The following is a 17500-nucleotide window of genomic DNA, read 5'->3' as shown; positions in this document are numbered from 1 at the left end:
TTAATTTTCTGTTAAGTATTACATTTAGTTTTTAGAGCGTCAGCTTCTCTGCAGTCAGTGGCGAGCTAACTTCAGACAGACATAACAAACATATGGGGGGGGGGGGGTCTCTGGATTTGTAGTGTTGTACTGACCAATAGGAAAAGGGGGCTGGACTACAGATAGGGGGGAGGGGGGGAGGTCACATGTACTCTAACAGGGTGCTGCTATGTAGTGGAGAGAAGGTGGAGTTTGGTCCACCGTCACCGTCTCTCTCTCCCTCCGTCTCCTGAAGATGCCCCCCCCCCCCAACAGTACCCCCCTAGCAGCCGAAGGTCTCCTGCGAGGCGTAGACCATGTAGAGGAAGCCGTCCTCGTCTCTCTCCTGCTCGTAGATCTCAGAGATGGGCGTGGACACGGACACCATGCTGTGCTGGTTCACCAGCAGGAAGAAGGCCTGAGTCGGGTTCAGCTGCAGACGACGCCTGAGGGGGCAAGAGGCCAGACATGTGGTTCTGTCCTTTAATATCCAGTAGAACATGTGATCAGTAGAACATGTGATCAGTAGAACATTCCTCCCTTCCTTCCTCCCAGACACAGACACACAGACACACAGACACACACACACACACACACACACACACACACACACACACACACACACACACACACACACACACACACACACACACACACACACACACACACACACACACCTGATGATCTTGACCAGCTCGCTCATGTTCACGTGGTCCGGCACCAGGAACTTGGTCTTGTCCAACACGGGCAGCTGCTTCTCTCCTTTGTACCTCTCGATGATCACCTGCAGAGGGGAACCACTTCCTGTGAGTCATGTCGGGTAGATGTGTGTATTATATCTATATTATGTAAATGATGTATATTATATGCATAATATATGTATAATATGTATATTATATGTGTATGATATACATATTATGTATATTATGTCATCTGTATATTATAGACATATTATTGAGAGACAGAAGTATCGCTCAAGAAAACATGTTTGAGAGGCGAATATGAAGCTAGCTTGGAGGGTTAGCTTGGAGGGTTAGCTTGGAGGGTTAGCTTGGAGGGTTAGCTTGGAGGGTTAGCTTAGCTTTAGCCAAAGAGGGAAGAATAAGAAGAATCTGCAGCATCGTCCAGGACCTCTTTGTTTTGAACTGTACACAAAGTGCTATTTACATTGTGGTTGAAGTGAGTACGCACTGAAGTACCAGCTAAAGTACGCACTGAAGTACCAGCTAAAGTACGCACTGAAGTACCAGCTAAAGTACACACTGAAATACCAGCTAAAGTACGCACTGAAGTACCAGCTAAAGTACACACTGAAATACCAGCTAAAGTACACACTGAAATACCAGCTAAAGTACGCACTGAAGTACCAGCTAAAGTACGCACTGAAGTACCAGCTAAAGTACACACTGAAATACCAGCTAAAGTACGCACTGAAGTACCAGCTAAAGTACACACTGAAATACCAGCTAAAGTACGCACTGAAGTACCAGCTAAAGTACACACTAAAGTACCAGCTAAAGTACGCACTGAAGTACCAGCTAAAGTACGCACTGAAGTACCAGCTAAAGTACACACTAAAGTACCAGCTAAAGTACGCACTGAAGTACCAGCTAAAGTACACACTGAAATACCAGCTAAAGTACGCACTGAAGTACCAGCTAAAGTACACACTGAAGTACCAGCTAAAGTACACACTGAAGTACCAGCTAAAGTACACACTGAAGTACCAGCTAAAGTACACACTGAAGTACCAGCTAAAGTACACACTGAAGTACCAGCTAAAATACGCACTGAAGTACCAGCTAAAGTACACACTGAAGTACCAGCTAAAGTACACACTGAAGTACCAGCTAAAGTACACACTGAAGTACCAGCTAAAGTACGCACTGAAGTACCAGCTAAAGTACGCACTGAAGTACCAGCTAAAGTACACACTGAAGTACCAGCTAAAGTACACACTGAAGTACCAGCTAAAGTACGTACTAAAGTACAAACTAAAGTACGCACTAAAGTACACACTGAAGTACCAGCTAAAGTACACACTGAAGTACCAGCTAAAGTACACACTGAAGTACCAGCTAAAGTACACACTGAAATACCAGCTAAAGTACGTACTGAAGTACAAACTAAAGTACGCACTGAAGTACCAGCTAAAGTACACACTGAAGTACCAGCTAAAGTACACACTGAAGTACCAGCTAAAGTACACACTGAAGTACCAGCTAAAGTACGTACTAAAGTACAAACTAAAGTACGCACTAAAGTACACACTGAAGTACCAGCTAAAGTACACACTGAAGTACCAGCTAAAGTACACACTGAAGTACCAGCTAAAGTACACACTGAAATACCAGCTAAAGTACGTACTGAAGTACAAACTAAAGTACGCACTGAAGTACGCACTAAAGTACACACTGAAGTACCAGCTAAAGTACACACTGAAGTACCAGCTAAAGTACGTACTAAAGTACAAACTAAAGTACACACTGAAGTACCAGCTAAAGTATGCACTAAAGTACACACTGAAGTACCAGCTAAAATACGCACTAAAGTACACACTGAAGTACCAGCTAAAGTACACACTGAAGTACGAACTAAAGTACACAGTAAAGTACGAACTAAAGTACGCACTGAAGTACGAACTAAAGTACACACTAAAGTACCAGCTAAAGTACACACTGAAATACCAGCTAAAGTACGCACTGAAGTACCAGCTAAAGTACACACTGAAATACCAGCTAAAGTACGCACTGAAGTACCAGCTAAAGTACACACTAAAGTACCAGCTAAAGTACGCACTGAAGTACCAGCTAAAGTACGCACTGAAGTACCAGCTAAAGTACACACTAAAGTACCAGCTAAAGTACGCACTGAAGTACCAGCTAAAGTACACACTGAAATACCAGCTAAAGTACGCACTGAAGTACCAGCTAAAGTACACACTAAAGTACCAGCTAAAGTACGCACTGAAGTACCAGCTAAAGTACACACTGAAATACCAGCTAAAGTACGCACTGAAGTACCAGCTAAAGTACACACTGAAGTACCAGCTAAAGTACGCACTGAAGTACCAGCTAAAGTACGCACTGAAGTACCAGCTAAAGTACGCACTAAAGTACCAGCTAAAGTACACACTGAAGTACCAGCTAAAGTACACACTGAAGTACCAGCTAAAGTACACACTGAAGTACCAGCTAAAGTACACACTAAAGTACCAGCTAAAGTACGCACTGAAGTACCAGCTAAAGTACACACTGAAGTACCAGCTAAAGTACACACTGAAGTACCAGCTAAAGTACACACTGAAGTACCAGCTAAAGTACACACTGAAGTACCAGCTAAAGTACACACTGAAGTACCAGCTAAAGTACGCACTGAACTACCAGCTAAAGTACACACTGAAGTACCAGCTAAAGTACACACTGAAGTACCAGCTAAAGTACACACTGAAGTACCAGCTAAAGTACACACTGAAGTACCAGCTAAAGTACGCACTGAAGTACCAGCTAAAGTACGCACTGAAGTACCAGCTAAAGTACACACTGAAGTACCAGCTAAAGTACACACTGAAGTACCAGCTAAAGTACGTACTAAAGTACAAACTAAAGTACGCACTAAAGTACACACTGAAGTACCAGCTAAAGTACACACTGAAGTACCAGCTAAAGTACACACTGAAGTACCAGCTAAAGTACACACTGAAGTACCAGCTAAAGTACACACTGAAATACCAGCTAAAGTACGTACTGAAGTACAAACTAAAGTACGCACTGAAGTACCAGCTAAAGTACACACTGAAGTACCAGCTAAAGTACACACTGAAGTACCAGCTAAAGTACACACTGAAGTACCAGCTAAAGTACGTACTAAAGTACAAACTAAAGTACGCACTAAAGTACACACTGAAGTACCAGCTAAAGTACACACTGAAGTACCAGCTAAAGTACACACTGAAGTACCAGCTAAAGTACACACTGAAATACCAGCTAAAGTACGTACTGAAGTACAAACTAAAGTACGCACTGAAGTACGCACTAAAGTACACACTGAAGTACCAGCTAAAGTACACACTGAAGTACCAGCTAAAGTACGTACTAAAGTACAAACTAAAGTACACACTGAAGTACCAGCTAAAGTATGCACTAAAGTACACACTGAAGTACCAGCTAAAATACGCACTAAAGTACACACTGAAGTACCAGCTAAAGTACACACTGAAGTACGCACTGAAGTACGAACTAAAGTACACAGTAAAGTACGAACTAAAGTACGCACTGAAGTACGAACTAAAGTACACACTAAAGTACACACTGAAGTACGAACTAAAGTACAGTAACTTTTATTCGGAACACAGATTCCTTCATGTTGACGTTGAGATCAAAGACGTGAGGACAGAACCAGGATCTCTGCATGCGGTCTTTATGCTAAGCTAAGCTAACCGGCTGCTGCACAGCTGTACTTGTGGTACAATGTATGTTGTACTTGTGTATTTCATGTCTGTATACCGTCACCTGTCGAGTTAACTACGGATGCACATCAGCGCGTTCACGTCTAGTATTGAACGTGCTCGGTCCCTAGAAACAAAGAGACTAACGAGTGCATCAAATATTAATTCATCTCTAGTCCTTTAAGGAGCAGATGACTGATATTAAATATGAAAACCGGCCTTCATGGAAGCCTGTAGCTGCGATTTCAGCTCATTCCGATAAAAGGAACCAGACTTTATTACAGATTGAAGTTTAAAACTAATAAGTGACTAATATTTGATTATTCTTTGAGCGCAAGAGTCATCAAACTAATGAGCCAACAGGTGTTCAGGAGAGCGGTGCGTTCGGTCCTGGTACGGACCACCAGCTGAGAGCCACGAGGAGGGAGGAGGTGTTGGAGAGCTTACGGGGATCTTGTTGGGGTGCTGATCCCGGATCTGCTGGACCTCTTTGCACCGATCAGCTGTGGGCAACAAAACAGACCAAAAGAGTTGATGAAAGAAGAACCAGGACCATGGCCGATGTCCATTCCTCCCCAGAGAACACGCCCTTAATGTATAATGAAGGACTTGTTTGAAGAGCATTTCCATCTCATTTAATCCTGTTTCTGTAACACCGAGCTGAGGGTTCGTCATTTATTTGAATGTAATCTTTTCCCTTGGAAAAAACAACCTAAACAAAAGCAAATAGGCCATGTAAATAATCAATAAGTCCCCCCTGATGATTAATTAATGGATCCCTTTATATTTATTCATCATATTAGCGACATCTTGGGTCTCAGAACTTAACTGTTGGTCATATTTTATCGGTTATGAAGCAAAGTTTTGTTTGCGACAAATGAATTCTGTGTGCGTTTGTGTGAAATGTTGAACCACTTTGCATATCATTAGTTTTATTCCTGCAGCTTATTCCACTTTTTAACAGCTGCGTCTCTCTGGGAGAAAGAAAAGCTTCATTCCAGGAAAACATCAGCTTTTCTTTTTTAATCCCTGGCTGGGTTCACAAGCTCAGTCGGGGGAAGTGTGAATGAAAGGTCTCTTTGTTTTCTTCCATGCATGTTGTTGTTCTTCCCCGGCGAAGGGGAGGGGCTACGTGCCAAGGGGAGGGGCTTCATGCTCAAATATTCATCAAAAGATATGGTGGCTTTGGAAAAGATGAGGAGAATCCTATTTTAGATTCTCTTCATTTCTTAAGTATCTGCTTCTTTTTAAAAGTATTTCTTGTTATAATCACACAGGGAACATTATACTCCTAAATGTTGGGAACATGCACTCTGGTTGTGTGGCTGAGAAAGTCCTCTGTACCAAACTACTAATTAAACTAAACGACCTCTGGCTGAGGAGTGTTTTTAATCTTATACACCATGAGTGAACGGATCAAGCTAATCACCATTAATATATACATATAATAGTGATTCTGTCTGTTTATAATACTCCAGTTATTGTGGAGTCACACACACACACACACTCTTATGCAACCCTCCGCATCCAGTTACAACATGAACCACCGAGCACGTGCTGTTGTCCTCTGGAGCAGGAACTCTGAATGCTTACAGTCTGTGCGCAGGCTGGTGACGTCACGCAGCTCCACGAACCACGTGACCCCAGCTGGCTTTTAGAGACAACACACATTCTGGCATTTAGCTCCGTGTTACAATTAGATTGTTTTTTGTGTACCATGTTATAGACTTGAACGCCCCGGAGCTTCTGTCCCCACGTTGCTAGCAATGTGAGCTATAAAACCAAACATTTAGATAAAGCCCTTCACCACAATAAGCACAACAAACAGGTCAACAACACGGGGAGCTAGCTAGCTAGCTAGCTAGCGGGCCGGATGACCAGCGGCATCAACGGGCGGTTTTCTTACCGAAGGTCCTCCTCTGCTTGAAGGGTCTGTCGGACGGCATCACCGCGGGGGTTATTACACCGTTATAAACTAATGAGTGAGCGGTTATAACTTCTTACAGCGCCGGTCGCGGAGGAGCCGTGTCTGGTTTCCCTCTGGTCTCGATCTGAAAAACAAGGCTCCGGGACAAAGCGAAGTAAACCGAGGCGCTGACGTCATCCGCTGGATTTAAAGGGGCCGTTCGCCAGTTGATCCGCGAGCCGTCCGAGTCACGCGCTGGTGACACTGTCGCTTTAATTATGCCCGTTGCGACATTAACGCTCATGCAACATTATTTAGTTATTTCATAGATGAGCAATGCTATTGAAAAACATTCAAATATAAAGACATGTACGCAACATGGTTCAGAGAAACAAGAACATTAACTTAAATGACGTCAAATATTATAATTATTATTATATTGTAATAATTAGTGTACAAGACACAGAATATGGGTGAATATACAATAGAACAAAATACGATCTAATAATGTATATATATATATATATATATATATATTATTGGTGTTGTTATATCATTGTTACACTAAATATTTACACATTTTGATTTTATGATTAGTTCAACACAATATATATATATATATATATATATATATATATATATATATATAAAAATAGATAAATCTAAGAATTTGAATGAATAAAGATTTGTTCGAAGAATTTGGAGGAATACAGATTTGTTGGATATTTATACGTTATATTATGTTTATATTTATGTATGTTGTATAATATGTTGATCTGGACTTTGTACTGACAGGAAGTGATGCAATATTTATGCCCACAGTTGTCAAACCTGTCGGCTCTTTAACAGCTGGACAAAACATTGACCCCATGTTTTTAATCTCATTTTATGGGCATTTGTTTTATAATTGATAGTGTACCTTTTTCACATTTGTATTGTCAACGTTTCTATTTGTTTCTTGACTTTTAATTTTATTCTCGTGTTTATTTCTTTCCAGCAAATACTAAATGTGCCATTACCTATAAACAATAAAGCGGATTCAGATTCTTTGAACGTGATTCCCACTTGGACGTGTCTGTGCACCGAGTTACACAGGAACAGGTTCCTGTTGTTGGCTGATGACCAACAATCAACATCAGTTCATGCAAAGTTTGTTTTTATTTAACCATCAGAAAAGAAACACGTTTCCACATGAAGCAGCGAAGTCAACGAGGAATTCACTTTTCATATAATCTGTCTTAGTGTTGCGTCTTTTTGTGAACGTTTAGAATCTTACTGTCGTCATTTTGCATCTTTGTAGCCGTTTAGTCTCTTTGTTGTTGTTTTCCGTTTCGTTTCAGACATTTTGAGTCTCTTTGTTGTTGTTTTCCGTTTCTTTTTAGACATTTTGAGTCTCTTTGTTGTTGTTTTCCGTTTCTTTTTAGACATTTTGAGTCTCTTTGTTGTTGTTTTCCGTTTCTTTTTAGACATTTTGAGTCTTTGTTGTTGTTTTCCGTTTCTTTTTAGACATTTTGAGTCTTTGTTGTTGTTTTCCGTTTCTTTTTAGACATTTTGAGTCTTTGTTGTTGTTTTCCGTTTCTTTTTAGACATTTTGAGTCTTTGTTGTTGTTTTCCGTTTCTTTTTAGACATTTTGAGTCTTTGTTGTTGTTTTCCGTTTCTTTTTAGACATTTTGAGTCTCTTTGTTGTTGTTTTCCGTTTCTTTTTAGACATTTTGAGTCTTTGTTGCCGTTTTAGTTTTCTTTTTGGGAAGTTTAGCATCAATTAAAAATACCAACATAATGTAAATTAAGTACATGACAGCAGAAGAACATTTAGACATTTATTAATTCCTTAAAAACAACCATCAGAGCGGAGACGTGTTCGTAGTGTAAATACTGGACTTCGACATCTTTTGCCAACAAAACAATAAATAACAATCCCAACTTTTTTTTTTTTTATAAAGGTGGAACTGAAGAACTCTTTCTTTCTCTCTCTCTCTCTCTTGCACACTGTGCAGCCATGTCCAGCGTTACGGTATAATAATAATAATAATAATAATAATAATAATAATAAACATTGACATGAACATACAGTATGCAGAGGAGGCCACACTGGAATGCTAAAACACGGAAAAAGAAATGCGATTCAATTTCCTCCGCCTGTTAAATCCTGTCGTTACTTCCTGGGACAGCGAGGAGCTCCTGGTGAACGGGTTCCTTTCATTAGCGACACAAAGAGAACGTTTGGCTGTTAAATATGAAGACGAAGAGGGAACCGAGTCGGGCTGCACATCCTCTTTCAGTCCGACGGGTTCTGGATGACGATCAGGAAATAGTCCTTATCTGTGCGGAAGAACCACAATCATTAAAGTCCACGTTGCGGACGACAACATGGCCGAGCATCATTTAAAGCGCCGCCCCCCCATAGCCCCCCCCCCCCTCACCTGGAGCGATCATGATCTCGTTCTTCTTGGAGCGGATGCGGAGGAAGGTGAGGTCGTTCTGGGGGTCGATGTCTCTCACGGTGCTCCGGGCCTTCATCACCAGCTGGTGGATGAGTCCGGCGTACTGAACCGTGCTGGCGTTGTCCAGAGTCGTCTTGATGGGGATTCCTGAGGGGGCGGGGCTCATTTACATATCACATGCTCATTTACATATATGGGGATTTACATAGCACACTCCCATTATATACATATTATATGAATTTGCATATATGCACATTTACATATGGTATGGTATTAATTTACATATTAAGATCATTTACATATTAAATGAAGTTGATTTGATAGATTCAATGTAAACAGTAAATGGCAGATTAATTGATGCTAATTATGATTGGAAAAGAAAATTGGTGGAAAAAAGGAAAGAGAGGGAATAATAAAAGGTGGTGCTGTATGGTTAATAATAATAAAAGGTGGTGCTGTATGGTTAATAATAATAAAAGGTGGTGCTGTATGGTTAATAATAATAAAAGGTGGTGCTGTATGGTTAATAATCATAAAAGGTGGTGCTGTATGGTTAATAATAATAATAAAAGGTGGTGCTGTATGGTTAATAATAAAAGGTGGTGTTGTATGGTTAATAATAATAAAAGGTGGTGCTGTATGGTTAATAATAATAAAAGGTGGTGCTGTATGGTTAATAATAATAAAAGGTGGTGTTGTATGGTTAATAATAATAATAAAAGGTGGTGCTGTATGGTTAATAATAATAAAAGGTGGTGTTGTATGGTTAATAATAATAATAAAAGGTGGTGATGTATGGTTAATAATAATAAAAGGTGGTGCTGTATAATAATAAAAGGTGGTGCTGTATGGTTAATAATAATAATAATAAAAGGTGGTGCTGTATGGTTAATAATAATAAAAGGTGGTGCTGTATGGTTAATAATAATAAAAGGTGGTGCTGTATGGTTAATAATAATAAAAGGTGGTGCTGTATGGTTAATAATAATAAAAGGTGGTGCTGTATGGTTAATAATAATAATAAAAGGTGGTGCTGTATGGTTAATAATAATAATAAAAGGTGGTGCTGTATAATAATAAAAGGTGGTGCTGTATGGTTAATAATAATAAAAGGTGGTGCTGTATAATAATAAAAGGTGGTGTTGTATGGTTAATAATAATAATAAAAGGTGGTGCTGTATGGTTAATAATAATAATAAAAGGTGGTGCTGTATGGTTAATAATAATAATAAAAGGTGGTGCTGTATAATAATAAAAGGTGGTGCTGTATGGTTAATAATAATAATAAAAGGTGGTGCTGTATAATAATAAAAGGTGGTGCTGTATGGTTAATAATAATAATAAAAGGTGGTGCTGTATAATAATAAAAGGTGGTGCTGTATGGTTAATAATAATAATAAAAGGTGGTGCTGTATAATAATAAAAGGTGGTGCTGTATAATAATAAAAGGTGGTGCTGTATGGTTAATAATAATAATAAAAGGTGGTGCTGTATGGTTAATAATAATAATAAAAGGTGGTGCTGTATAATAATAAAAGGTGGTGCTGTATAATAATAAAAGGTGGTGCTGTATGGTTAATAATAATAATAAAAGGTGGTGCTGTATGGTTAATATTAATAATAAAAGGTGGTGCTGTATGGTTAATAATAATAAAAGGTGGTGCTGTATGGTTAATAATAATAATAAAAGGTGGTGCTGTATGGTTAATAATAATAATAAAAGGTGGTGCTGTATAATAATAAAAGGTGGTGCTGTATGGTTAATAATAATAATAAAAGGTGGTGCTGTATGGTTAATAATAATAATAAAAGGTGGTGCTGTATGGTTAATATTAATAATAAAAGGTGGTGCTGTATGGTTAATAATAATAAAAGGTGGTGCTGTATGGTTAATAATAATAATAAAAGGTGGTGCTGTATGGTTAATAATAATAATAAAAGGTGGTGCTGTATGGTTAATAATAATAATAAAAGGTGGTGCTGTATGGTTAATAATAATAATAAAAGGTGGTGCTGTATGGTTAATAATAATAATAAAAGGTGGTGCTGTATGGTTAATAATAATAATGCTGTACCTTCTGAATTGACGATGATGATTCCCTGCACTCCGTTCTGGCTCTGGATCCTCTTCAGGGTTTCTTCTACTTCCGCCTGTGGAGAGTGAGCATCATTTAACACGGTAACAGAAGTGAACGACACCCCCCAGTACACCCCGGGCTATCTGCGGCCAACACCGGAAACAACACGGAGAAGCTACGCTGGCAACGCCCGCTAGCTTCGGTTCTCATCCGAACCAAAGTCCCTCTTTAGGGCCTTCAGCGGCCGCCCGAGCCGGGCCGTGGACGCGCTCCAGCCGCGTGCTGGTCGAGGAGTCTTCCTACCATGTCAGCGATGAGAGGAGGGGTCCGTGTTGGAGATGAGTCTTCGAGCTCCGCAGAACAGCAGCTAACGGCTCCGGCGGGTTGCTGGGAGAAGACTGACGTCCACTTCCGGGTCAAGTGCCTCGATGCTGCGTTCGTGGTCCAAGGGGAACAAATGGAAAACGGGGTTCTTGTACTAAAATACACGCACACGAGCAGTTTCTGAACTATAACACATCTTTCTGAGAGGTGGAGGAAGGATTTAGATCATGTACTTAAGTAAAAATACATGAAAAATACACGGTACACTGTAAGAATACTCGGTTACAAGTACAATTATATCAGTATAATCATGAAACTCTAATATTAAAAGTACTCAAATGTATCATGTGATTGTTATATAATAAGATGATAATCTCAAGTTTATTTATTTGTTTGAAAAATTATGAAGATAGCGGCAATTATTTTTCTATCGATCGGCTAATTGATTAACCGATAACATCATTTCAGCTACACACGTGTGAAGTGTTGGTTTGTTCAATTTGTAAAATAACTTTAAATTAAATATTCTCAAGTACACATATGAGGTACTTTTACTTTATTTCAGTAAAGTCTAATGTTTGATTTAATGTAGTTTCTTTCCACCTCTGGGAACAACAAGGAAGCATGTGGGAACAATGGAGTTCAAACAGCTGCCCACATTTAATATCTAGGAAGATATATTATACACAATTTTCCATTTCCTGTTTTGTTGTAATTTGAGATAAAAATGTATGATATTTTTTTTATTGTTATTAATTAGAATGTTTTACTCAGGAAAAAAAATGTCTTACGAGACATTGAACTTTTTTTAATAAATCGTTTTAGGGTAAGAATGTAAGCAATGTGGGCGTGGCCGTTTATTCTGCATCAAGTCAGACATAAACAGACACGCCAGAACCGGAAGTCTGGAGATGTCGCCTTCAAAGTAAAACAGGGTGGAAACAAGTCTTGGCTTTACACAAAAGAAGGACTTTAAGTTGAACTAAAGGCAAATATGATTCTGTGAGAGAAAAACATATTCAACAATGTTTTTATAAAAGTCCCTTTGAGACAAATGAATCAGCTCATTGACAGAAAACAAGATCCGTTATCCGCCCAGATCCATTAATCCAAGTTGATATCAGATTAGGATATAGGAAGATAATAATATGCAATATTTATTTATTTAGTATCTAGGTATTCATGTATATGTTATATGGTATATATGTTACATTTTCTATTAATTCATTTTATTTTCATTAAATATGTAATTATTACATTTATTGGGAAAGGCATATTAATCAATATTTTAGTTTCCACCTCAATGTAACTGAGTTTGGCTGGAAAACTAATGTTTAATAATGAATTAATGTAGAAAGATGTCTAAATTTGAAAAAATTTACATAAATCCTTTATTTGAAAGATAGAAACGCAGTGACCAACACTGAAAATAAATGACTTCTTTTAGTGGTTTCCGTTCAAATAGTTTAAGTGTTATTACCGTTAATACTCGTGAACGCTGGGCTTTTATTTCTAAAAGACCCAACCGGAAGCAGCACCTGGCGCGGGTCTCTGCAGCCTTCTTGTCGCGGAGCTTCTTCCCTCAAACGGTCCGAGGGCGCAGACATGAGCGACCACGACGAGGACCTCGGTGAGCAAACCGTTTACTGCGGGCGGAAGGGGGGTCACAGCCGGCCACAAGGACGTGGACACCGCGCTGAGCTCCGTGTGCTGGGCGAGAGGGGTGTAACGGGGACCACGGGGGAAACCGGGTTTAAGTGGTCCTCGTTCCTGAACGCGGATTTCACTGCAGTTACTTTTATAACTGTTGTTTGTCTCCGGTTTTATTTAAACTTGTTGCAGAAGTGTGTTGAACACCGTTTGCTGGGGTTACGTTTACGTGTAAAGCCCACTGACTGTGGTTTAATGTGTTACTGGGAACACTGGGAGCAACCTTCAGAAGGGAGTTGCATTCACTGCCCCCTGTTTTTATTGTTACTGTCTCGTATTTATGAGGGAAAAAAAACAGTTTTTCTGAATTATTCTGTAAAAGAAAAAACTGCTGTTTTTCCTCGATTTGACTAATTAATGTTTTATCGTATTTTCGTGCAAAAAAAAGGTTGTGTAAAAAAAGCTGTTTTTCTGAATTATAATAATTATTGTTATTACCTCGTAATAATGTGAACAAAAGGTTTTCGTGAAAAATATTTTTGAATTAGTATAACAATTATTATTATTATCTCGTATTTCTGTGGAAAAAATGTCACACAAAACGGAGTTTCTTGTGAATTATATAAATTATTGTTTTTAAATGTTAAAAAAAAAGTTTGATGATAAAAACATCAGTTTTAAAAAATGATAATAATAAAAAGGTTTTCATAAAAAACTGAATTTTTTTCTGAATTACATTATTTATTGTTTTTATCTCGTATTTTTGTGGGAAAAAAGTCATTAAAAAAAGCAGTTATTATAAATTATAATGATTCTTGTTATTATCTCGTATTTCTGAGGAAAAACAACAGCGTAAACGCTGAATGACCTCACAGTATGCAACTTTGAAAATATGATACGTCGTATAAAATATGTACTAAAATAAGAATAGGAACAATAATATTAGATAATCAATAGAAATACGATAAACAATATAAAATATGTGCAGTAAAAATACCACAATACTTTATAAAATGTGTAAATTAAGGACAGTGAAAATTGTAAAATATACAATGAAGTACATCCAATACAAATAGGACAAAATGATATCACTGTTTAATAATATATCTGAGAAAAAAACACTAATCTGTACAGTAAAAATATGAAAAAAATATATAAAGCATGAATGTTATAAATATGTGATGTAAAAATATGACCAAACACTTTAGAACTAAAACATCTGTGCAAAATGTTAGAAATAATGGACATTTAAAAAACACTATAAAACACGACAATATTTCATATAATAGGTACAATAAATACACGAGAACATAATATAAAATGTTTAGGTGAAAATCAGAAAAAATAGATAACATTTAAATAATTTATCTGAGAAAAAAAACTATGCAAATCTGTACGGTGAAAAAATACAACGAAATACAAATGTACCTGCATGTATTTGTACCTGCAGGCCACCGTCCGTACAGAACGTTGTGTTTGGTTCTGCAGGAGTATTTCGGACTCATTGTTCTCCCCGCCCCTCCCTCTTTCATTTGTCTCTCTCTTAACGAGTTTCCCTCCACGCCGTTCTCACACTCTCTCCATCTCGGCCACGATCTTTCCAGGGAAACTGCTTCTCGCTGGTATTTTTATCCCCGGCGCAGGTTTTGTGTATTTTTATCGCACGTCGTTGTTTTGGTGAAAGCGTGACGCACCTCGGAAGAGTTTTAATCAGGCGCCATTGTGCATGTTTATGTAACGCTGCATGGATTGTTGTACAAAGACATTACATATATATTTAGATAATAAGCAAACGCATGTGTTCCTCCGGCAGTTTATTAAAAGCACATTTATGTAGAACCACACCTCCGAACACGAGCTGGGGATCTCTGAAGCATTTGAAGCTGTGGTTCTCAAACTGTGGGGCGCCGAGGTATTACAGGTGGGGCGCGGGGGCAGTGCGGAAAACTTCACAAAAGGGTTGTGGCGAGTCTTTGAGCTCAGAGACATTAAACATCCGTCATATGCATGACACATGTCATACAGGACTGTACAAGACAATTGGAACTGTACACATATTATCCATACACGTTGTTGTTTTGTAAAGATATTTACTGTAAAACTCCCAAAAAGTTGTTATTTCAATGAAAATTCAGCACGGACTATTCTGTTACAATTTTGTTGGGGCATGAAAAATGTTCTTCCTCCGAAGTGGAGCGACAGAAAAAGTTTGAGAACCACTGATTTAAAGTATTGTTTTTGGATTCATACGTTTATGATTTCCAACTAACTTTACAGTGATTTCTTCCCAGGATTGAGATGATGAAAACAGACTAAAACAAGTATTTCATTTACACCACCAGCTGTTAATAATGGCTCGTGCTTCACCTCTTGAGCTCCACCCGCAATGCAAATACGCTTCACTGACGGATGTCGTGCTCTCACTCTGTTTGTTAAACCGAGTTCATGGAAACCTTTTCCAGTGACTTTCCCTCGTATCACATGGTCTTCATCCGCGGATCTGTTTACCCAGGATGCAGCAGTAATCCAGGGCTTCAACAGCACGGCTTGCATAAGTTGCCCCGGGGCAAGTGGAGCCTTGTCCTCTCCGTAGTAGCCGAGACAAAGTTGGCGAGCTGAGAGCTTTTCAATTATCCTGCAAACGGGAACAACGTGCGACCATTTGCTTCGTTGGCGCTAGACTAGCCGCTGAGGGGGAGGGGCTTATCTCCTTTGAAACCTTTTATTTCCACTATGTCTGCTTTGTCCATGTTGGGCAAGTCCCACAAGGGTCGGAAGCATCAAACGCACTCGTGTCTGGTGAATTTCACCCACTTGTCCAGGAACATGCGTCATCTGAAATGTGTTGTATGAGAGCCGAGTAGCGTGCAGGGATCGGCCTTCTCTGTTTACAGGAGGCATGGGAACCCTTTGAGGAGGAACCTTAAAGAACAAAGGTGGACTCACAGGGCGTGGGGGGGGGGGGGGCAGCTTGTTGTGCAATGGGAGGATCAACTGATCCACCTGACGAGCTCCTTAGAGATGTAGAGGCGGATTCCTTTTGCGTTGGAAAAAACATATTTGAATAAAAACTTGTCTTTTGTGTGTGTTGGTGTTATTGTTGTCTCATAAAATGCTTATAACAGTTAGTTATAACTGTATAAACTGTTATAACAGTTTATACAGTTCTAAACTTCACTCCTGAATGTGATTCAAGGAATGTTACTGATTTCACGTCCAGTTTCCAGTGAGATGTTGCATTCATGTATTCATGTGTGTATGTGTTCATTTATTCATGTGTTCAAGTTTTTATGTGTGCACGTGTTCATGTATTCATATGTTCATGTGTTCATGTATTCATGTGTGCACGTGGTTATGTGTTCAAGTTTTCATGTGTTCATGTATTCATATGTTAATGTGTTCATGTATTCATATTTTCACGTGTTCATGTCTTCATGTGTTTACGTGTTCATGTGTAACATTTAGTTTCTACTGATTATCCGTTTCATTGCCGTATGTAATGTATAAACACATCCGGTGAAGAGTGAACTCTTCCTCTCAGGTGCATTTGACCCCAACATACCAGAGGAGGGCCCTGCAGCGCCCCCTCCTGGCTGGCTGGATGTCATACATGGATACCAGGGCCACAAAGGAGGAGGTGAGTCTGTGGTTCTGGTCTCTTCTTGGTCTCCTCCAGGAACCTCCGCCAGAACCAACACTACCACTTTAGTCCACAGGGGGCGCCAGAACCAACACTACCACTTTAGTCCACAGGGGGCACCAGAACCAACACTACCACTTTAGTCCACAGGGGGCACCAGAACCAACACTACCACTTTAGTCCACAGGGGGCGCCAGAACCAACACTACCACTTTAGTCCACAGGGGGCGCCAGAACCAACACTACCACTTTAGTCCACAGGGGGCGCCAGAACCAACACTACCACTTTAGTCCACAGGGGGCGCCAGAACCAACACTACCACTTTAGTCCACAGGGGGCACCAGAACCAACACTACCACTTTAGACCACAGGGGGCACCAGAACCAACACTACCACTTTAGTCCACAGGGGGCACCAGAACCAACACTACCACTTTAGACCACAGGGGGCACCAGAACCAACACTACCACTTTAGTCCACAGGGGGCACCAGAACCAACACTACCACTTTAGTCCACAGGGGGCGCCAGAACCAACACTACCACTTTAGTCCACAGGGGGCACTAGAACCAACACTACCACTTTAGTCCACAGGGGGCACCAGAACCAACACTACCACTTTAGTCCACAGGGGGCACCAGAACCAACACTACCACTTTAGTCCACAGGGGGCACTAGAACCAACACTACCACTTTAGTCCACAGGGGGCACCAGAACCAACACTACCACTTTAGTCCACAGGGGGCACTAGAACCAACACTACCACTTTAATCCACAGGAGGCACCAGAACCAACACTACCACTTTAGTCCACAGGGGGCACCAGAACCTACACTACCACTTTAGTCCACAAGGGGCACCAGAACCAACACTACCACTTTAGTCCACAGGGGGCACCAGAACCTACACTACCACTTTAGTCCACAGGGGGCACTAGAACCAACACCACCACTTTAGTCCACAGGGGGCACCAGAACCAACACTACATGAAG

General features: G+C 39.8%; 3 protein-coding genes across 4 annotated transcripts in view; 1 reads left to right on the top strand and 2 right to left on the bottom strand.

The window, feature by feature from the left end:
- The window catches only part of map1lc3a (microtubule-associated protein 1 light chain 3 alpha), a 7865-nt gene extending 1281 nt beyond the window's left edge, over positions 1 to 6584 (bottom strand). The window contains exons 1-4 of the mRNA XM_034533121.1: positions 6372 to 6584; positions 4913 to 4968; positions 696 to 802; positions 1 to 464 (exon numbers count right to left, since the gene is read on the bottom strand). The exon at positions 1 to 464 is cut by the window's left edge and continues 1281 nt beyond it. Coding sequence (XP_034389012.1) covers positions 302 to 464; positions 696 to 802; positions 4913 to 4968; positions 6372 to 6411 — 366 coding nt within the window. The 5' untranslated portion in view covers positions 6412 to 6584 and the 3' untranslated portion in view covers positions 1 to 301. The remainder of the gene's footprint in view (positions 465 to 695; positions 803 to 4912; positions 4969 to 6371) is intronic.
- Positions 6585 to 8178: 1594 nt separating this feature from the next.
- On the bottom strand, positions 8179 to 11322 carry dynlrb1 (dynein, light chain, roadblock-type 1). Its single transcript, XM_034532705.1, has 4 exons — positions 11198 to 11322; positions 10892 to 10967; positions 8796 to 8963; positions 8179 to 8694 (listed from the first exon to the last, which is right to left on the bottom strand). Exons 1-4 carry the CDS (start codon positions 11198 to 11200, stop codon positions 8651 to 8653), a joined length of 291 nt encoding a protein of 96 aa, XP_034388596.1. The 5' UTR covers positions 11201 to 11322; the 3' UTR covers positions 8179 to 8650.
- Positions 11323 to 12723: 1401 nt separating this feature from the next.
- Positions 12724 to 17500, top strand: part of ssuh2.1 (ssu-2 homolog, tandem duplicate 1) — a 9482-nt gene continuing 4705 nt past the window's right edge. For both annotated transcript variants that reach the window (XM_034533771.1, XM_034533770.1), the window contains exons 1-2: positions 12724 to 12848; positions 16410 to 16505. In XM_034533771.1, the coding sequence (XP_034389662.1) occupies positions 12824 to 12848; positions 16410 to 16505 (121 nt within the window). In that variant the 5' untranslated portion in view covers positions 12724 to 12823. The remainder of the gene's footprint in view (positions 12849 to 16409; positions 16506 to 17500) is intronic.

Source organism: Cyclopterus lumpus, chromosome 5 (assembly GCF_009769545.1).
Source record: "Cyclopterus lumpus isolate fCycLum1 chromosome 5, fCycLum1.pri, whole genome shotgun sequence".
Classification (NCBI taxonomy): domain Eukaryota; kingdom Metazoa; phylum Chordata; class Actinopteri; order Perciformes; family Cyclopteridae; genus Cyclopterus; species Cyclopterus lumpus.
The sequence above is the reverse complement of the archived record's forward strand: the minus strand, read 5'-3'. Positions and strand labels throughout refer to the sequence as shown.